This window comes from Telmatherina bonti (genome assembly GCF_933228915.1).
Source record: "Telmatherina bonti genome assembly, chromosome: 18".
NCBI lineage: Eukaryota > Metazoa > Chordata > Actinopteri > Atheriniformes > Telmatherinidae > Telmatherina > Telmatherina bonti.
This window is the reverse complement of record NC_136616.1, coordinates 15088119-15114529: the sequence shown is the minus strand read 5'-3', so window position 1 is coordinate 15114529 and position 26411 is coordinate 15088119. Positions and strand designations below refer to the sequence as shown.

Genomic DNA, 26411 nt, shown 5'->3' with positions numbered 1-26411 from the left:
AACCTTTTAAGGTTAAAAACATTTCTTTTCTCATGCACTTATGTAAAACTCTGCAAGGTAACTTTTAGTTTATCTTGCTTTTAACTATTTTAATTTATGATTTTATTGAGATTTGGCTATTTATGGTTGTCTTTATGGTTCCTTACATCATCTGTAATGCTTTTCATGTTTTATGTTAGCACTTTGAATTGTCTTGTACATGAAAGGTGCTTCACAAATAAACTTGCCTTATGGATAACTGAGGGTTGGGACATTTTAAAAATAAACTTAAGGATTTGCTGACTACTGTTTACTGTTGTTTAAATGAAACAAACTTAACAATTATAATAAGTTATATACATAGAAGTGTCAATATGAAGAAAGAGTTTCTTCACGTCAGAGTCAGAAGTAAAGATGGGAAAAGGTTTATTCTAATGGGAAGGACTGTGAAACATGAACTAGGTAGAATTTATAACAAATTCCAATGACAAATTCCTAACAGTTTTACAGCTTTTTATTTACATTTTAAAAGTTACTTTTTGTGCAATTTGTGTGTATAAAAGAGTATTCCTTAGTTAAGGGATACAAGTCAAGTAGAAAAATATCTGAGTTACTCTGGAGGGTAATGATTAAAAAACCTTGATATAACACGGCGAATAAAAACATGTCTTAGCGTTTCAGACAGAAAGGCTTTCATCAGAGCAGGGGTGTGTTATAATAAGCACATTTTAATCATTACCGTCCTGAGTGCCTCAGATATTTTCTATTAACCTTTTTTTTTTTCATTTTTAAAAATCACATCATTGGTCATTTTTAAATGAGAAAATAAAATCTTAAAAAAACAAAAAACAATTCTATTCTAAAGGTGAAGATTTTGGATATCTGCATGAGAAACAATTAAAATCTTTTGGACACAATTTGGTTTCTTATTAAATCAGTCAGAAGTTTCACATTTTTGCTTTAGAACTAAAAAAAAGAAAGATTTTTTAAGTTTGTAATCAGCTCACAGTTCAACAGCCAGCATAAACAACATACAGCCAACACATATCTCCATCTAGACATTGTCTTTCTAAGTGGAGGACTTGCTTAATTCAGCAAGACAATGGCGAGCAATACTTTTCTTAAATGTATTTATTTATATTTTTTATTTATCTCAAACACATATACAACACAAGGATGCACATTAGTGTAACATTATAGATTGTTTGAGAAGGAGCAGAAGGAAGCCCAAGGCTTATTTAAATCCTACTCCTTATTTACAGTCTTGAATTTTCAGTTATATGGCTGTATACATGGTTTACATTATGAAAGTCATCAGCCAGGTGGCAAAATATAAAGCAGCAAAATAAATCATGAATTTTCTTCTTTTTTATATTTATCCAAAAAAAAATATTTTTGTACATTTTTTAAACTTAATAATGTTTTCACATAATTTTAAATGATCATTTAGTCCATCCCATAAAGTTACTCCATAAATTGAAACACATCGGCTTTTTAGGGCGGTGCATATGGTTTCTGTAACATAACTTTACCTCTCAGATTGTACACAGCAATTCTGTCTTTAAACACCTTTTGTATATTATATGTCATCTTTTTACTTTGAACTTTGAACATAAATTGAACTATTTTAAACTGAACCAAGTCACAAAATTTGAGGCAACGTGCTTTCAAAAATAAATTATTTGTATGATCTATATGAAGCCAGGTTAGAAGGAACACACAAAGCTTCAAAGACAGCTCGTCTTTGTGGGGGTCTTGATCTCCCGTATTTTTATTGCCAGTGCATTTCAACTCTGATTAACAAAAAAATAAAAGAATCCACTAACAGACTTTAGGCACATTTAACAATGCCAGATGATTTCCAATATGTGGAAAAACTTGATACATAAGAAAATATGAAATATGGGTATTAATTTGGTCTTACAATACGGCAGTGGCACCTAGCACATGCAATGACATCCAACACACATGTGCTCTCTCTTATTAGCATCAACACTCCTAGTACATTGGCATGTGCTCCCTCCCCCTTCCAGAGTACTTCCTGGAATTAGTTTCCCATGAGCACCTTAAACCAGGATATCACCTGTCTCAATACATGTATAGGCCCCCTGCTGTTCACAATCGGGATTAAATTTATAGATTTGTCTCACAGGCAATATTAGATTAAGTGGATTTTATAAACTATTTCTACACCACATATTCTGTTCTTTCCTTCCACCACCTGGTTACACATATAACCTGCATGATTGATAAACTTGATAGATCTCGTTGTAGAATAACTAGTCTTTGCAAAGTAGTCTTAAATGTGGTCCCCCAGACTTCCACACAATAATTGAAATATGGTAATACGAGAGCATTGTATAATGTAAGTTTAATGTAACTTTTTTTAAATCAAACAGTATTAAAAGGATTTTAAACTCTGTCCTGAAACTGCAACAGATAACAAGTCACACAAATGAAGAGTGAAATCCCTCCTAACACATCTGTTTGCTTTTCCCAGCTTAAGTTTTTTCAGTGCCTGTCAGAAAGGAGTCTATTCAGGGGGAAGAGTTATCCAAACAATGAAAACACAGCTACTTCTGTGGTTTCAGGGCTCTGAATATTCACTCTGCAAAGCCACAGAAAGTGTAGGGAGGGCAGGTGGAGAAGCTTGGGCGTGCCACCCTGAAAGTGGGAGGGCCACTTGGAGTATCAGGAAGAGCTCAGCACCTGTTGGTGAGAGATTCATTGCAAAGTTCATGAAGCGAAGGACTGCGGTGTGACGTGTCAGAGACAAACATGCAAAGTAAGTTCTGCTTCTTATGTGGTTTTAGTCTGTCTTGCTTTCAGTGTTTGACATGTTGTGAATTTTGAAAGTTTTCTGGCGAGTTTGTAAAATGAAAACATAGAAGTACACATAGATAAGAGACGTTTTACACATTCTGCTATGGGATGCGTTAGGTAATGTCACATGGGTCTGTTTAAATCCTACTGAGACTACTGAGATAACAGTTTGGGTTAAAGGTGATGGGAAGCTAAAATCAGGACAAATCTACCAGCAAAAGCAGGTGTATTGTTGTGTCTTCAGAGTGGTTTGCTGTTATTATTCAGCTTCAAACCTGAAGCAAGTTCCCATCTGAGGCAGAAAGTCCAGATTTTTTGCATTCCTCACATTGTCCCTCATTCATCACCTGACAGAATGACGCCTCCTGGTTTAGTTTGAATGCTCACTGTCAAAGTTACCTAACGCACAATGAATTGTGGTGGAACTTGGGTCAAACATAGTTTTCTGAGCTTTTCTTACCTTCTTCAAACTGATACTCTTTTCTGTGAAACGTGTAACTGTGTGAAATCAGATGACCTTCATCAACAAGGCCTCTCTTGTGCTGTTTTGTTTGTTCATGCCCTTCTACTTTCTCACCATTCCTCTATGTTTACTTTAAGCCGTCACAGGTTGTCAGCTTCTCCTTGTCCTTCCTCTTGTGTTTTTTTCTTTTCTTTTTTTAGAAAATAACTATTAATATGTACAGTTCCTAAAAATTGTTCTAATTTTTCTTGTTCATTATTTGAACATGAGGTTGCAATGTCAAAACAGGGACATATAGCTATAAATGGATTAAGATAAAAGCTAAATACATAAAGTGTATTTATAGCAAGACCAAAGAGAAGCTGCTTCACTTAAACTTTGTGTGCATTCAGTTGGATTAGTTTACACACATTATTAAGCAGGGTAAGAATCCACAATGTTATCATAGAGATAATTTTGTTTCTTTAGCTGTTGAAACCCTGCTATAGTTGGTCAGTGCAAATAAAGTTAATGAGTAAACAAACAAATCAAGTAGTCTATCATTTCACCTGTCTTTATACAGTATACATAGTGTATTTGTCTTCTTTTTTTTTTTACAATCCAGAAACAAAATAAAACTTTAAATCTTGCGCTTTCTTCATTCTAATTCCCAGGTGTGAGCTCTCCAGGAGGCAAAGTCCTCTCTGAGGAGCAGTTCACCTGCTCCATTTGTTTGGAGGTGTTTGTGGAGCCGATCTCCACGCCATGTGGGCACAGTTTCTGCAAAGCGTGCCTCCAGGGCTACTGGAACCACAGCAAAAAGTTCCTGTGTCCTATGTGCAAGAAGAGCTACTCCAGAAGACCGGAGATGAGCGTCAATCGGGTCCTAGCTGAAATTTGCTCCCAGTTCCAGGGGCTGACTGTGGGTGGAGGTGCTGGGGGGACCACACCACAGGGAGGCTCACTGAATGTTAGCCCAGACACAGGCCTCAGCAGCTCACTTAGACAGGATACAGGGGAGTTCGCTCGGCCTGGGGAGGTTCCCTGTGATGCCTGTATTGGAAGGAAGTTAAAGGCAAAGAAGTCTTGTTTGAACTGCCCCGGATCTTTTTGCGAGACCCACCTTAGACATCATAAGAAGGTCTGTTCCACCTTGTGTTTTTTGTATATTCATGTAAAGGATAAATGGTCTATTTTGCTTGGAAGCTCATGTACACAAAAGCTCCTGAACTTGTTTATGTCCACATTTACCATCTGGAGACTCATAAAAGACTCAATTCTTGGTCTTTCCACCAGGTTAAAACATCTCACCGTCTGATCCAACCAACCTTCCACCTGCAGGAAAAGATCTGCAAGAAACACGAACTTCTTCTGGACGTCTTTTGCCGCACTGACCACATCCTCATCTGTGCTGCCTGTGCCGAAGCCACACACAAATCCCACGAGATCGTCTCCATAGAGCATGAGTTTCAGAGGAAGAGGGTGACTGAGGCATTTATTCGTTTTCCTTTATGTTACAGAAGAAGAAAAACTGCTGTCGCAACTTAAATGAGTCAATAGAAAGTTGTCATAGTTTGGTGTCGAAGGGAAGGGAAAGAGTGGACAGTGACTGCACTTACAGTTGAAGGACACAGTGTCATATCTAAATCATGTAAAGCTAGGGGTATCAGGATCAATAACTAAATTTTAGTTTTCTTTCTAGAGTAATTTGGGAAAGAAGCAGTCAGAGCTGAAACATCTGATCAAAGAAAGAGCCAAGAAACTGGAAGAGATCAAGCAATCAATCAAGGTGATCAAGGTGGGTCCAGTGTAAACTCTAGACAACAACTAAGAACAAACGAAATCAGCTGACAAGTTTAGGTTTAAAGGAACATGGTTTTTCTTTTTTAAATGTTTATCTTCTTTCCTTTCATTTATTTTTTTTTCCATTCCCCGTTGTGGTTTTCCAGTAAATCTTTTTCCCTGACTGTTACTTAGTTGTATGTTTGGGTCCCTAAATGTTATCTGAACATCTCCAATGTGGGGAACCTTTATGGAATAGTCCTGTTTGATTTTATTTCTGTTCTTTTGGTTTTGGAAAGATTTTATGACATTTTGTTTTGGTTATTGTATGTTTTATGAGGAAAAACTTTTGTTGTAGCGCAAGTAAAGTAATTGTCTATTAGCATTAGCATCATAAATACCAAAATTCAACCAATCAGAAATGTTGCATAAAGAAAATTATTCATATTCGTAGTGTACCAAACATATAGAGAATGCTCTTCCACCTCATAACTTTCTGTTGACAATTTCATTCGTTTATGGCTCTTGTCAATCTCGTCTTTGGAGAACCCAAAGGCTAATGCTAGCATCCTGAAACATTTGCATTTTTAGGTAGCAGTTTAATAGAAACTTTGGAAGTATTACAACTACATTGTGCTTTTTTTTTTTTTTTTAACAATGGCATCCCGCTATTGTAAAATGCTCGAAAGCTTAAAACTATAATTCAAACTTTAAATGAGATAAATCTTTATAACATTTTTGCTAGCCTGTGGATGCTACAAATGAAGCTAATTGTCAAGCTTACAGTAAAGTAGTACAAAGTTCTCATTAAGTTTGTTGTAGATGGATTGGATTGGACACAACAGGTTCTGATCCACTGCCACTGAAAAAACCCTTTGGAACAGCCTGTTAAATATTTACCAATTACAGTAATGAAGCTGTTATCATCCTCTGAAGCTCAAAGGCTTCATTAAAACAATCTGATCAAGGCTGGCTCATAAAACATGAACTGGTCGTTGCTTAAGGGCCCTTTTGAAGGGACACATCAGACATTCTCTCCTTTCATAATGTAGATTAATCTGCTTTGTCATAGATTAGGAAACACATTTCGTCACCCTCTTACCGCTCATTGCTGATAAAGAAGATGGTGAGCTAATCCGATTTGTTTGTTTTTTTTTTTCCTTGTGCACACAGACTCAGATCCATGTCTGAGGCCGTCCAACCGGTGAAACCAGTGTAAACTCTTACCTTTAGTTTGTCACACCGCACCTTAACCCAAAACTGCAGGGCAGTAAAACACACCCCTGGAATAAGAAAAGAAAACATGAAGGAGTACAAGCTTGAAGGGGAATTGTGTGAGCGAGTGTGCCAAGACCTGGAGATAAATTCAGAGTCGAAAAGCATTCAAAGTATGAGGTGGCAGATATTTAAGTTTCCAAATAGCACACTTGGGAGCTCTACATCTGACTTTTTTTTTTATTGTTGACTTTTTTTTTTTTTTTTTTTTATCTTCCTGTTTTATGTAACTCTTTATTTCCTACTTGACCTTTTTATCTTTTTATCTTTTCTATGTCTTTTAACTTGCATACAGTGAGGGTTCAGTTACTGAACCGTCTGTGGACGATGAGGGAAGTTATATCAGTGTGTACACTGGACACACACGACTTCATGTGTGTTCACGTCTGTGTTTGGGCGCTAGCTGACATGATAAAAAACAATCACTTTCAGTTTTCTAAGTGTGTAAACAGATTTTTTTTTCAATCAAATTTTAACATTTTGGGGTTATTTTAGGTGTAAATTAAAACCAGTGCTGGAAACTGGAGAGCAATGTTGAAACTTTTTCTCAGATGAAAAGCTCAGTGGTTTCTTTACGTCTGGTTGGGCGACGACACAACCTGTTAGACCAGTTGTTAAACCGGCAAACAGACTCTCAGTGAGCCATGCAAGAGACAGATGATTAAACAGGCTGCAATGTTTGAAACGGAAGAATTTCATTGGTTTGCTGCATAAACAACTTGAAGTTGATGGAGAAAGAAACAACAGATACTTTCATTGATTAGTCACAGATTTCATATAATAAATGTCCTAAATTTTAGTTTATTAAAACTTTCTCAATACATTTCTACTAGATATGAGACCTTGCTGTCTTATCTCTGAAAGCCATGCACCTGAAATGGCATTTTGGTTTTAACAAAGAAAAACAGCAAATTTTATAAAGTAACAGCTTCTTCCAGGAAAGCAGTAACTCTGTCAACTAAGACACATGTTGAATGGAAACATTAAATGATTATAGAAATTGCTACAGTGAGCTGCAGTCATGTATGTATGCAGAATAATGATTACATTAACTTCATGTTCCAAGATAAAAGAAGATAAAAGAAAAAAATGCTCAAAACTGAAGTACTCGACACTGAAATACTTCGAGTTTGGTATCGCCGAGAGGCTTCTGGAGAAAGTACGGCTGTCATTTCATCAGACAGCTAAAAATATACTGCATAGAACATATTTCTCATTGCAAAAGGGTGAAAACGGAATTAGATAAAGCTATAATAACATTAATTGGGGAAATTGTTTAATGGAAACGTAAAATTTATATTCAAACTCACAAATTTATAAATGGATTTTGATGTTAAATCTTCAAAAGTAGATGGTCAACATCTGTTTTTAATTTAATTTAATTTTATTTTATTACATTCCATCTCATTTTATTTCACATTATGTAACTTTTTAAGCCACGCACCTGCTTATTTCTGAATAATGCCTATTTTCTGAAGGATGGTGATCTTTTCCTTCTTACCAAGAATTAAATATTAATTTGCTGGACTCTGAATTTGGTTTCTCATTACGAATACCCTGACATGGTGCATCTTTTTCTATATGACCCAGATGAAAGGTGGGGAGGAGTTTCTGTGTCAGCAGAGGCTCTTCGGCATTAATAATAAAAATAACATTGGGCAGAATAGTCTTAGATGTGTGTGATTTTAGTTAAAAAAAGCCGGCAGAGGATGCAGATGCAACATTTATCAGAACATTTCAAGGATTTTCCTTTTTTTGAGAATTGAAATGCCTCATTTTCTTTAATGTAACTAATTTCATCCTCAGCTTTTCTGTATAACAAACGAACATGTTGCTTTTTTACAACTGAATTTCGTCCTCTTGTAAAGATTAAAACCAGATAAACCTTCCTCTGTTTGCAGGCCAGCGCTCAGAAAGAGCTGGAGGAAAGCTGGCAGGTGTACGCCGAGCTGCAGAGGCTGGTGGAGCAGAGTCAGGCGGAGCTGGTGGAGCTCATCGCCATGAGGCAGCGCGAGGCGGAGCGTCACGCTCAGGAGACGGCCAGAGGTCTGGAGAACGAGCTGAGCCAGCTGAGGAGGAGGAGCAACGAGCTGGATGCCCATGCACAGACCCTAGACAAAGTGGTCTTCCTCCAGGTAGCAGACACTCTAAAGTGGCTCATGGTTAAACTTAAACATAAGCCTTTGTTTTATTTATAGCATAATAAGCAAACAGACTGTTTGAAATTTGAAGAAAATTTTATAAGTCAAAAGATTTTTATGGTTTATTGCAGTTAACTGTAAAATGTTGCATAATACAGTCTTCTGTACAACCAGCAAGTAAGAGGACCATCCTGCAGCAGCAGCTGTGGATGCTGAGATCTGAGATCCAACATGAAAAGCTTCTATGAATAGAAGCCTGCTGTAATATCCTGCTGCCCCACCCTCAAGCCTTTATCCTGGACGGTTTCTGTGCATAAAATAGGGATTCTTTCTTCCATGAAAAACATCTTTGAAGTTAGTCAGGAACATTTCCTACAAAAGTATCCAAGGATGCAAAGACACAAAGCAGGAAGTGCACAAACAAAAGCGATTTCTTACATAATAAATGTGCATAAATCAAGAGGACGGCACTAGAAGTGGTCATCTGCTTCATATTTGTACTGCAGTGTGTTCTCTTTCGCTGCACAGACTTTGTTTTTTCCCCAGAGGGGTCATTAAATTTTCATTTCATCTTACCTTATGTAACCCATCTGTTCTGCTTCCCACAGAACGTGGCTACACTGTCGTCCTCACCCGAGCCCACTGATTGGTCAGCCGTCAGCATCAACACTGACCTCTATCTGGGAACCATCCGCTCCTCTGTCAGCAGCCTCGTTGACAAGTTCCAGGAAGAGCTTAAGCGTCTGTACGGGAAAGGTAAAGACTGAAACATGGTTTTATTTAACGTCTAAACAACAAAAGTGGCAAAAATGTGCAGATTATCGAGATGAACTGCTGCAAAGTTGAAGGATTACATCACACTCTAGTTCAGTGACCGTGCATGAGCTGTGTGGCGGATGCAGAGCTGCAAAAATTACATTCAGCATTATATGGTAGCTTAGGACATTTTTTATTCAAATGAAATGAAAGTCAACTTTTATTCGTCTTGCTGATGCTTTTCTTTTTGGCATCCATTTAAAATCCCACATCAGCTTTTTTGGATTTATCCTTGGAAGTTTAAACTCATCCACCCCGCGTCTGATACCAACACAACATTTGATGCAAAATCCAAATATGTAGGCCACCGAACTCAGTTTCTGGAGTAGAAAAGTGACTCATCTTTGCAGCACACTCACACATTAACACACACAAGAGGGCTGGACAGATGGAGATGGTGTTGAAGCCGCAGCTCAGCGGAGTCACCAGGGAGGCAGCTGAGTGACAGCAGCACATGTCTTAAGCATTTACAGCTCTGGATTAGCTCGACATGTTTAACACCCTCACGAGACATCTGCTTGACTTTGACTTATTTACAGAATGACATGTTGACTTAGTTTTTTTTTCCTTTCTCTTTTTCTCATTCACTCTGGCTCTGTCTCGACTCTCATCAGAGCTCCGGAAGGTGCAGAACTATGCAAGTGAGTTACATTTCCCCTTTTGCTGCTTACTGACCTTGCATGAGCAAAAAAAAAAAAAAAAAAAAAAAAAGAGAAAAAAAAAGATTTAACTTGCAGATCAGAATTCAGGACAAATTTCTGATTCGTTAAAAAAAAAAATAAAAAAAAATAAAAAAATAATAACATCTGTAGTTCTCCAAAGTGTCCACAAGATGGTGCCATTTCCTTGCAGCAGATTTGAGCACGATTTACAAGCAATAAACAGATTATATAATTTATTTTAAGTCTTAAGCAGACAGCAAACACTTGTAACGATAAATTATTCTTCACAGCCCTAATTCTGCTTTGTTCTGTCCAGCTGAGGTGATTCTAGACCCGTCCACGGCCCAGAGGAACTTGGTCGTCTCTGACGATGGTCAGCAGGTGAAATACGAAGAGCGCAAGGTTTCCCACTCTGAGGGTCCCAAACGCTTCCAACCTGCCCTCTTTGTCCTGGCTCGAGAGAGCCTCACCTCTGGCCGACACTACTGGGAAGTGGATGTAGGGCGAAAGACTGCCTGGACTCTGGGTTTGGCCCGTGCCTCTGCACGCCGCAAGGGCGAAATCAAGCTGAGCCCTGAAGGAGGATACTGGTGTCTGTGGCTGAAGAACGGGGAGGTGAAGGCCTTGGCAGAGACTCGCCTGCCTCTGATGCTGCCCTCCCAGCCCAGTAAAGTAGGAGTCTTCCTCGACTATGAAGCAGGCCAGCTATCTTTTTATGATGTGAAGGCACGTCTACATCTCTACACTTTCATCAACAGCTTCAACGAGGGTGTGTATCCAATCTTCAGCCCTTGTCTCTCCCAAGATGGGAAAAATGCTGCTGCTCTCGTTATAGCCCACGTTAAACACAGCTGAGTCGGGACCCAATACTTCTAACATCTTCATGAGAAAAATTTAGACAGAACTTTTAGTGTTTTTATTTTGCCAAGTTAACTTGTCTTTAACATGTGACACTTCAGAATCAGTTAAACGATCATTTTACTTGTTTACAATGATTTTTCTTTTGTACCAGAAACAACGTCCAGTCATAATAAATATAAGAACAATGTGTGATATTGCAAAACAACTGTGGACCTTCTTTACTAAAGACTTTATTTACTGACATTTTTATAATTTGATTACATAAATGTCAATAGTTTAATAATCTTTTATCTCACATGTTTATACAATAAACAAATGGGATATTAAAGTATGAAAATGTGAAGGAAAATTGATTAAGGTCCAAAGTCTTCTTAACTCTGTTGCTGTACTTTGATCGTCCTGATTAAACTGTCCAAAATGCATGTGAGCCACACTTTCTGTGTAAGTCATAGTTATGATGCTTTGGGGCTGAATATATTAAAGCAGAAGTTTGTGCATGTAAATGTTCATTATGTTTGGAGCGTGGCAGTGGGCACCAGATAAAAAACTGTTGCACATATTGGAAACTTAATGTGCAGTTGCTTTTGTACCTTTTCAATAAACTTGTTTAACCCATAAAGACCCAACTCATGAAAAAATGACCAGATTAGTCCAATTTTTTTTTTTATTTTAAATGAGTCTTGATTCGTCAAAATGTAAAATAAAGAAATTGCTAACATTTTTTAGGGATAATTACCACTTATTCCCACATGATTTGTCAAAATGTTTATAGTGTGATATTCAGCTTTCTGGTGTCAATTAAAGGGCAGAAAACAAATTCTGTTCCACAGGATTTTGAGCAAGTTTGTACCATTAAGTGATGCCAAATATCTCAAAAACTGTATGTATCATATATATCACACATATTTTTATGGATTAATAAAGATCATCTCTTATAAAATTGTCATCCAATGAAATTGTCTCTTTCATCCTGTTATTGGCCACAATGGTTTTGGTAGGAAATGGAGCTGAAAAGGTTTAAATAACTTGAAACAATCTCAATATTATTATCATAATGACCCGAATAGGTTTGCACGGTGGCCTCACAGCAATATGGTCACTGGTTCAATCCTTGGCTGGGGCAAGGTTTGGTCAGTGGCCTTTCTGTGTGGAGTTTGCATGTTCTCTCCGTGTATGCATGGGTTTTCTCTGGGTTCTCCGGCTTCCTCCCACCGTCCAAAGACATGTATGTTAGGTTGATTGACCCAAATAGTAATATATTGCCCCTAGGAGTGAGTGTGAGCATGAGTGGTTGTTTGCCTTTGTGTGGCCCTGCAATGGAGTGGCGAGCTGTCCAGGGTGTACCCTGCCTTTGGCCCAAAGCCAGCTGGGATAGGCTCCAGCTTCCCCGCGACCCTGAATTGGATTAAGCAGTTTAGAAAATTAATGAATAATGACCCAAATAGTAATATATGCTTTTGCAGTTATAAAGATATGGCTCATAACCAAATTTGGTCAGATCCTTCAGGTCCAGATGCTGTTTTAATGTCACTGAAGCAACATCTTGTTTATTTCACTTTTAGGTGCATCCTTTATACCACACATAACCACATTAGCAAGAAAGACATTTGCCATAATATTCAAAAACCCGACCTGGAGGATAAACTTTATTGAAGTTTAGAAGCAAACTTTTAAAATGCTGCTGAAGTTTGTTATTTTAACCCTTTAAAAACCTTAGGGGACTTTGAGAAATGATGCTGCCAAACTGTGCCTAAATGGGGATTTTGGAGACCATGCCATTGCTGTCTGATATAAAACTGCTCTAATTTTGTTCATCATGTCATCAGAGATAATTTTCAGGTGTTGTTCTATTATTTGATGCTGCTTTAGAGCTAACATTGCTAAACACAGCTTAAAGGAAGTAAGTATAATTTAAATTACTGCAGTTATTTCAGCCCATTTGCAATTTACATTCACATCTGTTCAGACTCTAAATTTGTTGCTAAGACTTAAGAAACTCTATAAAAACAGCATATTGATCAAAGAAGGCTGATTGTAGCTGAGTGAGTTGCTGCGGAGGTTGCTGCAAAGAGGAGAGAAAGTTTAAGTGTGGATGTCTCATGCACATTCCTTGCTTCTCACAAGAAAAAATCGGTGAAGAAACCACAGCAAGTAAGAGTCCCAGATTTGTGTCAAGAAGTTAAGTCTGAAAACATGTGGAACACAGTCACACTGATCCTCCCTCTTCTTGAATTATGGCGTAAAAGTTTGCTTTTTCCAGAACGCTATGAAGTGACAATGAAGTTCACATTTTCTTTATGTTGATAAAAGGATCTTAACTTCACCGGTTTGTCTTGCAGTTGACCGAAGGCTGCTTTCTACTGACTTCTTAGCTCAAGACTGATCTGTTGTCACCAGTGACCTGTTAATAATAAATACGGTTGATTAGATATGATGCAGGGTGGTCAGAAATTGCCGCAGAATGTCACTTTGTCACATGGCATGTACATCTTGAAGGAGCAAGACGCCCGCTACCAGGATAGGTCAGGCGTTCCAGCTGCTCTCCGCTGGCCGCACCAGATGGGATATCCTTGATGACGACACAAATCTGAAGACCTTATGGTCACATACCATGATCTGTCGTTTTCTCAGAACTCTGATGTTCTGTGGCTGTCTATCACAATACACCTTATTCTGCTCCTCTGTTGAGCTTCTCTACAAGCACCAACAATGACTTTGAGAACAAAAGTTGACGAATGATTGAGTTGTTTCTTTCCCTTTTTCTGTTTTAGTTCCCTTCTTCACCATTGTTTCATTTTTTTTTTTAAATGTTTGTATGCAAATGCAGCCTCAGTTACCGGTGTTTCATTATTATTATTATTATTATTATTATTATTATTATTATTATTATTATTATTATTACTACAACTATTTTTTAAGGTGGATTAAAATTGATTCCAGATGTAAAAAAGTCTAGATTTTTTTCTGACAGTAAGTAATTTTCTCTTATATGATATATTTTGGGATGCTGTTCATTCATCTGTACACAGATTTTAATAAAGAAAGAAAGCGTTTTATCTTTTCATAATATGGACACAAGTCAGGTTTACTTCTTTTGTAGAGCAGATGATTTGCCTCTGTTCACACTTCCTCAAGTGCAGAGTTGTTTTTGTCTTTTTTTTTTTTAAAAAAATGTTATTTATTTCTTCCTTTTTTAACCATATCTTTTTTGCTTTTCCACATTAGACTGAGGCAAGAAAAATAACAACAACAAAAAACAACACCAGACCAGAACAGAACAAAACAAAAACCATAGACTGTACATACGGTCTATGACAAAAATACACAATGAAAAAAAAAACAGAGCTGTTGTAAAGGTAATACATAAAAATCTAAAATTAAAATAAAATAAAGACCTATAATATTACTCGCATAGTGTTGGTCACCTAAAATACAATTTGAATATGATTTCTGTTCAGTCCTTTGCTGATTTTTACACACTTAAGAGGGTGTGTAAATTCACACATACTGGTTAAGCGTCTGAATTTAGCCACATTTCCCATGTTGAGAGTCCTTGCTTCCAGCAGAGGGCTATGGAGGACAACATGGAGCAAAACAGTCTGCATGGTCTGCTGGTTTTAAAATGGTCTTGGGTTATTCAAGTTTTTTTCCTTTGCTTTTCTCCTTGGAACAGCAACATGATAGCCTGGTTGTTTGAGCTAAACTATGCTAGGCTAATAGCTAATGAGCTAATAAAAACCTGTGCACATTTTTAATTTACACAGAAAGACAAGAAGATAATATTTCCTAGCTATTAATATTTAGAATACCACCAACTTAACACATAAAAAAAAAATATTTCAAAAGCTTACATTCATTTCTGGTTGAACCCAGTCAGCTAGCTTAACTAAACTTAGTTTTAACTCAGTGAGAATACCTCATGATGGGTATTAATGTTAAGAACCTGCATTTGACTCTAGTAAGACTAAAAGGACTGAATCCATTCCTCCTGACCACAGAGTGCAGGGCCAGTGTGTATAAATTTGTATCTAGGGTAAAAAGAGCTGGTGGGAGGGGGATATATTTTGGGTCTGAGGTGTGTGTTAGCGTTGGGGGACGTTGGAAGTGGCAGTGGTCAGAGCTTGTCTCATATGTCAGTGTACAGTGGAGTCTCGAGGCAGCTGCTCTCTGGTGAGTGTCCACATATCTTTGCTTTTTGTGTTCCTCATCTTTCTCTTCTGTATTATATCATATGTTGTGTCATGTTGTTTGCTTCTATGTGCAAAAGCATAGTGTATCTCTTAGGGGAGTGTTGTTGGATGTTATTATTAAAAAACAAATGAAAAAAAAGGCTAATATTAGATTCCCAAAGAATTGTGACCTGTGCTGAGAACTTTTTTTTTTTTACATGTAGTAAGTTTACTTCAGATAATATCAAGAATACGAATCATACAAACAAAGCTTGCAATGTCTGCAAGTCAAGTCCCAGGCTGGACCTATATTTTTGGAAAGATGTTAATCTGGTCCGTCATGTTTACCTAGGCCTCAAACTGGGAGCTAGCTGATTGTGTTTGAAATAAAAAACACTTTGTAGGCCCACCGACAGCATACCAACATAGCCTGTGTAAAGAAAGTACACCAGGTTTGATATATTACTGAAAATAAAGCCATATGTTTCTTTTCAGGGCCCCCAGGTAACTACAACCTCAATAAAACAAACACGTTACAATACAATATTATTTATGTAATTTAAAATGAAGTGAAACCTAGTTTATTACATCCCATGATTCAGCAGCTTGTAGAGTAATGTTTAACAGCATATTATGACGTAGCTGTTTTCTGAATGAAGTCATTCATCTTTCGCATCGAGGTGGACTTTGCAGTTTATCCAGGGCTCTCTTACAATCCCACCCCAGCTTTTCAATCAGGTTGAGGTTTGGACTTCACAAAATCATTGCAACCCCTTGATTATTTTCTATTTCAGTCATTTTGTTGTTGATTTGCTGTATTGTTGAGAAACACGACTCAGATCTGGACAACCTTTAGCTGTCAATCAAACGGCATCGCATCTGACGTGGAATTAGAGTTTAGAGAATTGTATGTTTGTCTCATAGAGCTAAAGATGTCCAGGTCCTGTAGATACAAAACAGCCCACACCATCACCCTACCACCACCATGCTTGCCATAGGATACTGCTCCAGGACATATGTGTTTTTTTCTGTGTAGATAACTTTGCAAACCTACACTGTTCTGCCACCTTTTCTAAAAAAAAATAAATAAATAAAGCCATATATATCTTTTTTTTACTATTTACATTTAATATGCTAATTGAGTCCTGCAGAATCTCTCTGGTTTTTCTGCAGTTTCTCTCAACATTTAAACACTGATTTAACCTCTTATTGACAGGAAACAGGAAGTTGTGGACTTAGTTTTTTCCCTGGGTCTGCATTTTGGTTAATTTTTTGATTGAAAAAAATATTTGCATGGCGTAGTACACTATGTATCGTTCTTTATCTGAGGTTGTACTACTGCATTTTAAGACCTGCTTTCAAAAGCTTAGTGTAGAGCCTACATGTGAAGGTCAAAGTTGATTTAGATTCTAATTAGAAATGTGCTTACTAGAAAGTGCATGTATCCATAAAGATGAGATGATCTAGTCTGCAAAAACAATAGTAAAAAAGAAAAATATATATATACTATTGAATTAAATTACCAGTATACTTTTGGGCACTAGAGTTTACTGACTCTACCATATGCATAAGTATAGATTTTACTGTAGTTGATCTATTGTGATGAGAATTTATTATTTTTAAGGTTTCAGGTGCTCAAGCTCAAATATATTGAATTATTTAAACCTAAAACCAAAGCCAATAATGTCGAACAACACTCCTTCAAGACTTACAGGACCTCATTTACTGTCACTGACATTATTGTGATAACAGTCAAAATTTTGGAATCAGTTCCAATAAATGAGTGTCTTGATGCTTTGCATGGTAGTTTTGAATGAACATCATCTCATATAAAGTCATGCCATCTAATCGTAGTGACCTCAATATCACAGCAGGTTTGATGCCCCATTCAAAGGCTGGTTGCTTGCGCTGAAAATGACCCTGCCTCTCCGCCGTGCAGGAATGGCCACCACTGGGAACCTTTCTGAAGAGCAGGTGCACTGCTCCATCTGTCTGGACGTCTTTACCAACCCAGTTTCCATTCCCTGTGGTCACAATTTCTGCCAGAGCTGCATCCTGGGCTACTGGAAAACCAGCCCTTTGTATCAGTGTCCCATGTGCAAGAAGTCCTTCTACAAAAGGCCCGATATCAGCGTGAACACTGTTTTGAGGGAAATTGCAGAGCAGTTCAAGCAGATCAGGGTTAAGAGCGTTGAGGGGAAGGGAAGCGGCGAAGAAACAGAGGGGAAAGCAAAGAAGTGGTCAATGGAGAGAAGGAAAAAGGAGGATGAGGAGAGGCTTTTGGAGAAAGATCAGAAGCAGCAGCTTCTGGAGGAGCTGAAACAAAAGCAGGAGGAGAAAAAGAAGAAAGAGGGGTTGAAGGAGAAATGTGGAGACGAGTTACCCCCATTAATCCCTCCAATCAAAACCTCTCCTCCATCGTCACCCCAGGCAGCAGCGCAGGCTCCACCCCCACTTCCCCAAACATCCCCACCACCCTCACCTCAAATCCCCACCTCTCCACTTCCTCAAACCTCACCTTCACCTTCGCCTTCCACCACTTCACTCCCAACTCCGTCCTGGGAGGAAGTCCTGTGCGATGTCTGCTTGGGGGAAGGTCGACCGAAAGCGGTCAAATCCTGTCTCGTGTGTCTTACTTCCTACTGCGAGGAGCATCTCAAATCTCACGCCGCCAGATTCACCAAGCACAAGCTGATGGAGCCGGTTTCCAACATGGAGGACAGGATGTGTCCAAAGCACGAAAGGCTCCTGGAGCTGTTCTGTAAGAAAGATCAGACTTGTGTGTGTGTTCTCTGCACTGAGACCGACCACAGGGCGCACTACACCGTCCCTGTGGAGAGAGAATGGACAGATAAAAAGGTGAGATGGCTTTCTTCTAAGCAAGAAAAAGCAGAATTTGTTGTAACATAAAAGAGTCAGTTTGGCTATAAACTGCTTAGGCCTGAAAAGGGTTCAGTCAGTGAACCTAGTCAGCAGATCTCACTTGCAAAGTGATGTCTGCTCCAGATTTGTCAACCTTTGCTAAGATGGCACAACATATGTTAGTCATACCAGACTAAAAAAAGCTCTAGCGGCTAGCTCCTTGACTGGATAGACTTGAGCTCTGCTGTTTGTATTGTTTTTGTGCAGCACTTTATCTTTGTGTTGCCTTAACAACTTGGTGGATTGCTAAGGTCAACCAAAAGACACAAACACACATACATAAAAGACAAGTTTCTATCATACCTAGATCTGAGTGTGAATATCTTTTCAGTGTGCAAACACACTGTTGTCATGATGAGCAGGTTCTGCTTTTGGTTTTGTTCTTGTAGGATTTCTGTTGTAGTTTGTTCTTTTGACTGTTTTTTTAAGTCTGTGCTGCTCCTGTTGCATTTCCCAGAGCTTATTCTTTTGTATAGAGATCCCTTTTCTTTATCCTTCGGTATCTCCCTGTTGTGTTTACGTCATGTTCCCTTGTTGCAATGGTTCCTTAGTTACTGGTTAGCATTCCTGCTTCTCATTTGTAATAAGTCCCTCAGTACAACTTCTCCCTTGTTGCCACTTTACTGGCAGACAACAAAACAACCTGTACTGTTGGGTTAGGGTTAGTACCACCTCAGTGAACATCCTTTGTACTTATAAAGCAGGGCTGGGCAACTATGGTCCTTAAAAGGCCGAAGTCCTCCAAGTGTTGGGAGTTTCCCTGCTGCAACACAGTGGATCAATGGCTAATTAGCAAACTAGCATCCATCTGCTGATTAAGCCTGATGTGTGGTGCAGCAGGGAAACGCCGAACACTTGCAGGACTGTGGTCCTAAAAGGATGAAAGTTACCCACCCATCCCATAAAGGTACAATAAGTATTTTATTTGTCTGAGAGTATGTATTGGTCTTCGTTGGTTCCGATATCTCAAAGAGATAGTGATCACTTCGTCAGTGATCCTCCTACGTAATGTCTGGCTTGCCTGAAAGTATTAAAGCATGAATTAAACCTCTAAATTTTGACAGGACATAAACAATATTGTGGTAGTTAATTGTCAGATACAGCTGCGTACTAAGTGCAAGTCAGGATTTTGCTGTTGAGATTCTGCAATTTAATTGATCCTTTTGAAGTAGAACAGCTTGTTTTTCTTAAAAAAGGGAATTTGTGGTATTTGCTATTTGCCTGTCACCAGTTTCATGTGACAAATTGAATCTCTAAGTTACTAAGCTGTAATATAGTAATTAAAAAAAATGTACTTTTAGGAACTGCCGGATGTTTGGCTTTACAATTAAGACTAGTGATCCCCAACCCTGGTGCTCAGGGCCCACTACCCTACAGATAATAGAGGTTTCCTTGCTGCAACACAACTGATTTAGATGAAATGGATCTCTGACAAGCTCTGCACAGTTGAATTGTTATGTTGACTCAGGTTTAAGTAGGAAAACACTGACAGTGTGCCTTGAGGACCGTAGTTAGAAATCCCGATAATGTCCACATGAAGACAAGTTTATTCCATTTGCTAAAAGATTTTATCATTCGCACATTTTTGTCCACATGGAACTGGGCTGTTTCCAGTGTTAGTTAAGAGCCAGACTCTGACTGAGCACCAGTATTTTGCTTTTCAACCTTGTAAGCCCTCATCCTGACTCTTACAATTGGTTCTTATTAGGCACCAAATGGGCATTATCTGTATTCAGTCCTGGTAAGCAGCTTCCAGAAGGCAACTGTGACCTGCTTTTGGACTAGGATACAAAAGCAGTGATTTATGTCATCTTTAGAATGGATGACATTATTATCTGTGTATCTGTGATCGGATACTGGAAAGACTACCAATACATAGGAAGGTTTTGCATAAACTGCAACGCAGTCCCACAAGTATCTTGACTAAGTATGAGCCCGGATAACAGGTGACCCCTGCGTCAGAGCCTGCCTTTAACAACATCTAATAAAACATCTAATATAGCTACAATGTAATCAATATAAATAAAGCAAATGCAAAGTTAAGCTGCATGTTGTAGCTAAAAGAGAGGGCTAAAAAAATGTGATGAACTGACTTCAAATAATTTCCCTTCTACTTAAGAATAGTTGTCAGTCTTTGCACTTGGAAATTAAACATTGATGGGCAGTCATAAACAGCTGACTTGACCACATGTGGAAGTTTAGAAGACCAGTAGTTGACTGGTCACATTGAATTTCATGTTTACGATTTCCGCCTAAACGCTTCTCCTTCTATCTTCTCTCGGCAAGCTTATTTGACGGGGAATATGGATATAACATAGGGGGGCGCTGGCTCAAAAAAAGATTGAGAAACAGGGATTTAAATAATGTGTCTTAAAACAAAGAAACATCCTAAACATGCAGGACTATTGAGAACTGACTTTGGACTCCCCTGGATTACAGTATTGTGTTTGTGATGCAGAAGCCACTGAGCTTGATGAACCTTTTACCATAAAATCTGTAAAAAGACAGACGTACCTTTTTAGCTTGATTCTCCATCTTTTTCGTCTGGTGTAAGTACATACGCACGCTTCATGTTTTTTCTGTTTCTGGTGTTATCCTGTGGCAGTGACGCATTCATGCCAGGATAGTTTGCTGGACTCCGAACAATTGTTTTTGGTTGTATTTGTGACCAGGCTGAGCCACACCACTTGAAAAAAGTATCCCCAAGCTAAAAGGCGGACCGAGTAGAGAACACCACTACAACACCAAGGAGACGGACCAGTAAATTCAACCCGGTTTATTTTTTACAATTTGGGGTTGATGACACAATCAATAAAAGTCAGAAAAAAAGAGGAATGTCCATAAAACTCCCAAGTTCCTGTTACAGGTTAAAACCAGTCTTGGCTGACTGATGTCGCGTCCATCAAGGGCTGCTTTTTCTGTGCTTCGTGGGAAAACCTTCGTCTCGCGGTCCTGCACGTAAAAAGGCGACGGCAGTATTCCACTCTATCCGGTGATATTTTACAGGGAAGTCGCTCACTTACATATCTTCTGGGCAGGGTCCGTCTCCCCTGCCCATCCGCGACGTAAGGCGTTTCGTTACTGCCGTCACCACTTCTTGTTCCGACGTGCCACCGGCTTCATCTGCACACGCTTCACTGCCTCGTTTGATGCCAGATCATGCTTCTCTGGCTGCGCTCTAAACTGCCTCGTTCACCGCAAGGTCACACCACTCCGGCTGAAGTCCGAACCGCTCCGTTCGCTGTCGGCTCACTCCACCCCAGCTGTACTCTCAGCCTCGTAACTCCACCAATAAGCCTGTGGAGAAAACAAAACCCCTCCCCTGTCGGCTGCCCATTCGTTGGTTTACGAGCCGCTCAACAGTCACTGGGTTTCTGAGCCCAGTGGTCAAATAATTATCCATAAAAAATAAGGATAAAACCAAACATGCAATAGCATAAAAACAGTACAATAATTAAACATGCCACTAATAAAACAATAAAAGCAAGACTTAAACCACCCTGTGACATATTCACCAACAATGCTGTACACTGAACCCACAATGTCCTTTGCTTTGCAGTCCGCTTCATGTATTTGGTCCACCTAAACTGGATTTGCATTTGTTGTCAGAATAAATCGATTTTGATCTGAATCAGTTTGCACATTCACAATGAATGAACTAGGATCTTAACCAGAAAGGCTGGTGGGAATGTGCCCTTATCGGCCTGGTATATCTCTTTTATGTGCACGGACACATTTCATTAATTATTTTTGATTTGATATAAAACCTTTTAAAAACAAAGCTGGTTTTATAAGTTAAATTAATGATATTTGTTGTAATTTTTTTCCCCAGACACAGGAGCGAGTTGGAGAATGCTCTCTGTCAAACATGTTATCCCAGTTCAAGACTGGGACTTGCACTGTTGTCAGGCAGCTTGGTTCAGTTAAGCACAATTTTCTAGCGAACATTAACCATTGAAACCACCTGAAAAGATTGTGGTTCAATAAAGGTCATGGTCTCTGTAATTCCCAGAACTTTTTAGTTTCTATGTTTAGATGATCAGACACTAATCAAGGGCTGCTCGACTGTTATCTTCCATCTTCAGCAGAGGTCTGGCTGGATGGTGTGTGACGTGCAAGTCAGTGGATGTTCATTGAGGTTGCATCAACCTGCCAATCCAATTCATCAGATTAACAGGTCGACACAGGCTGACGTATACATCAGCTGATGCTCACTGAAGCATCGAAACACGTTGAAACTTGCCTGGTGGGTCTATGTTACAGCTGAGTGTCTGCTAACATAAACTAAATAAGGTACATTGTGGTTGTGTCTGATTTAAAGTGGAACTATTATGTGCATTTCAGGCTAATTTATTTTTATTTCTGAGCCCAGAAGGGCTGGGATTGATGGAGTTATTGTCACAAATCGCTTTATTTACTTCAGACCGACCCTCTCCGTAGGCTGTCAGATCAGCCTGTGGGCAAAACGAGTGGATTGAGACTCTTCCGCATTAAGCCCCGCCTCCCGCCACTGTACTACATCGGGAGCGCGCACCGCACCTGCTTTCGCCGTCATTGTAACATCTCATAAACAGAAGGATTAGGCTCATATGAAATCAATAAAAAAAAAAAATAAAATACAATGTCAACACATAGCATACAGCCCTACATGTTGGAACCTGAATCAGACCCTGAAAACAAAGTGGAAAACAGCAACCCACAGCAACGAATGCAGCAGGATGTCTCTCTTTGGTAAACTCACCAGCCATCGTTGGAAATAACTTTATCCGACGTTTTCCACCTGCCTGATGTATTTGTACATGCCCTTGTTAACCAGTAGAAGGTAACCAATCACCGAACCTTATCCCCCGGGACGTCACAAGGATTTTGAAGTAGAAAAAACTCTCTAAAATGACGCTTTTTTCGTCGCCATGGAAACCGAATGGCGAGAATGCTGGAACTCAAACTCAAACAGGTGATAAAAAACAGTGCTGTTCACATGTCTGATGAGGATTCAACACTGTAACACTGTAGAAAGCTCAGAAAACTCCAAATATCATAATAGGACCACTTTAAAGTGTTTCCTAATATCAACCCAGCAGGTTTTATAGAGGCAGAAATGAACTGTTTCAACAAATTTGTGTACGGTGATGAGCTATGTAGCTAAAGCCTTGTCAATACATCCACACTAATGTGAACTCAACTGTTCTTGTGCTAGTGAATGCACATTATAAAATCAAAAAGTAATTTGAAAACATGCCAGCTGGGATCTCATGGACATATGATGGTTTCTGGAGTTGTAGAATGAGGAATATACATTTCTTTTGATGGAATTTATTCTGCTCATGTATAAACATGCAGTCCGAAAGTCAAATCCTGACACTTCAAGATGTGTTGATTCAAAATGTGAGGGTCAATCTGCTGACATGCAAAGTACCTTTTATAAAATCCAAGATCAGTATCCTTTTCAGTACCATTTATATAGCTGTCATCAGCCATGTCTGTGGGAACTTTTCTCGTGCAGGCGCTGCTGAAAAGGACAGGAATAGACGTCCAGCAGATGATTCAGGACAGAGTGAAAAAGGTGGAGGAGATGAAGCACTCTGTGGAGCTCAACAAAGTGAGTCGTCGGGCTAATCACATTCGCATCCTTTCACAAACATGCACATGTAAGGGGCTGAAATCACACAACTTATCATCAGTGCAGATGTGCGAGTGTTTTGTATTTTCAGGCCAGCGCTAAAAGGGAGATCGAGGAAAGCATGCAGGTCTTCTCAGAGCTGGTCCGCTCCATCCAGAAGGCCCAGGCTGAGCTGGTTTTGGTCATCGAGGAGAAGCAGAGACAGACAGAGCGGTGGGCTGAAGGCCTTATCGCTGAACTGGAGCAGGAAATCGCTGAGCTAAAGAAGAGGAATACAGATTTAGAAAATGTAGCTCGGACTGATCACATCAACTTCCTAAAGGTGAGAGAAGACGTGTCCTGATGAGGAAAGTTAGTCGAAACAATGTATCAGGTGTGTTTTCACTCTGACAAGGACTTACAGAGTCATCTATGTTTAACTCAATGTTGTTAGAAGAGAAATGTTATAATTTTATGATGGTGACATTTGAATTATTTTAGTGTTAATAAAGGTGTCATCATTGAACTACCATCCTTACAGACAGTAGGAGGGAAATACAACTAGTATGAAAGTTTTCACATCAGAGCAAATGTTTTCTGTTTAGTTTAATAAAGGGAATATAATTATGCTGAAATAAAATATCCCTAATCTTCTACTGCTATCTGATTAAATGGGCAATAAAAAAGCTTTTTAAATTACTTTTTGATTATACATTTGCCCTACGATGGATTGGTGTCATGTCCAGGGCGTACCCCACCTCTTACCCATAGACTGCTGGGATAGGCTCCAGCTCCCCCGCAACCTTTAATTGGACTAAGTGGTTCGGATAATGAATGAATGGATGAATGATAATACACTCACTGGACACTTTATTTGGTACACACTCAATTATTTGTTACCTCACCATCACTATAATCAGCCAATCACGTAGTAGCAACTCAATGCATGTAGTCTTGTAGACATGGTCGAGCCCAGTTCCTGAATTTCAAACCGAGCATCATCATGAGGAAGTTTGTTTGAAATGTCGTGATTGTTGGTGCCACATGGGGCTGGTTTGAGTATTTCAGAAACTGCTGTTCCACAGGGATTTGTCTGTCTGAACCAAAATGCTTTGCTGAAGTTAGAGGTCAGAGCAGAATGGGCAGATTGACAGGAGATGATACCAAGGCCATAGGAAGTCAATTAAAAACTGGTTCCAGCCATGGTAAGCTAAAATCCTGCATTTGAACAGAAGAACATGTCCAACATTGAGTCATTGAATACAGCAGTAGGAGACCACACATGGTGAAACTCCTGTCAACTAAGAGCAGAAAACCAAGGTGACAATTAACACCCGTCCATAAAAGAAGACAACACAAGATTAGAAAAACATGTGGGATGATGAGTCTTAATTTCAGCTGCAACATGCAGATAGTCGGATCAGAACTAGGTGGAAACATTATTAAAAGATCCACCCTGCCTTGTATCAACAGTTCAGGCAGCTGGTGGTCTAACAGTGTGAATGGGGTAGTTTCTTGGCACACTTTGTTTCTGTGTGAACTGAGCATCATCTAAACACCAGAAACCGGGTGTTGTTGCTGACCATGTCCTTCCCTTTATGAGCAGAGTGTAGCATCTTCTGATGGAAGACATGCACCATGTCACAAAAGCTCAAATCATCTCCAACTGCTTTCTTCAACATGACGATGAGTTCACTGTACTCCAAGTACAAAGTGACTGTATAAGAATGACAATCACAGTCCTGTTCTGTAGTGGAGTCCAAAAACACACCTGGGGATTAAAGATGCATTTAGTATAATTTTTATGTCAAGTAAAGAAATTTACCTTAAAGTATTTGAGATGGTTTAGTTGAGGAGGACTGAGTCAGAAAAGGAAAAATAAAACCTCTTGATACTCTTAACTTAATCCTTATTGATTGTTTTGATTTGCAAACATGTGTTAAAATCATGCATTTGTTTAGTTAATATCTAGGAGTAATTTGTGTTTGATCCCTTTTGTCACATCTCTCTGCAGAGCTTCCCTGCCCTCAGTACCCCTCCGTCTGTTAAAGACTGGTCTGAGACCAGCGTTCCCACTGACACGTGTGTCGGCATGATCAGGAGATCTGTGTCCAAACTGGAGGCAACATTAAGTGAAATGATTGATAAACTGTCTGAAAATGGTGGGAAATTTTCCTTTTGTTGATGAAAAATATGAAATGCATCTAAATGTTGAATTTAGTCACCATGAAATAAATCATTTGAAATGTATCTTTTTATTTGAATAGAGATCAGAAAACTTTTAAAATATTCAGGTAATTGCTTTTCTTTTTCCAGATTTTGTTTAAATTTCTAACCTTGACTTAGTCAAATGTAATAAATAATTTGTTTTGAAATCAAATTGCAGCGGATGTCACTCTGGACCCCGACACCGCCAACCCTTGGCTGCAGCTCTCTCAAGACAGACATCAGGTGAGACATCTGGGAGCCTGGCAGGACCTCCCAGACCATCCTGAACGCTTCGACACTGTGGTCATAGTACTTGGCCACGAGGGCTTTACTTCAGGCAGACACTACTGGGAGGTTCAGGTAGGAGACAAAGACGACTGGTACCTTGGCGTGGCCAAGTCTTCAGTGAACAGAAAGGGCAGGATCTCTGTCAGCACAACCCAAGGCTACTGGGCTCTGGCCATGAAGAAAGGCCAAGAGTACCGGGTGTCAACATCCCCACCGATGCTGCTTTCCCTCGACCCTAAGCCCAAGAGAGTTGGTGTCTATGTGGACTTTGAAGAGGGGCAAGTATCATTTTATGATGTGAGAGCTCGGACTCATATTTATACATTTGAGGATACCTTTACGGAGAAAATTCTGCCCTTTTTCTACCTGTACTGCTGCGACAAAGCCTCTGATACGATGGTCATCTGTCCAGTCAATGAGAAAAGCCTGATCAAGCAAAGTTAA

The 26411-nt window shown here is 39.2% G+C and overlaps 1 protein-coding gene across 1 annotated transcript; it reads left to right on the top strand.

Annotated features, from left to right (window-relative positions):
- Positions 1-2757: 2757 nt before the first annotated feature.
- btr12 (bloodthirsty-related gene family, member 12) lies at positions 2758-26411 on the top strand (the record flags this gene model as incomplete). The annotated part of the gene is made up of 16 exons (XM_079257750.1): positions 2758-2764; positions 3919-4385; positions 4541-4726; positions 4947-5042; positions 8203-8436; positions 9051-9198; positions 9873-9899; positions 10237-10770; positions 13210-13303; positions 14919-14951; positions 16822-17809; positions 23376-23471; positions 23584-23814; positions 25486-25633; positions 25739-25765; positions 25858-26411. The coding sequence occupies 16 exons, from the start codon at positions 2758-2760 to the stop codon at positions 26409-26411; spliced, it is 3870 nt and encodes a 1289-aa protein (XP_079113876.1).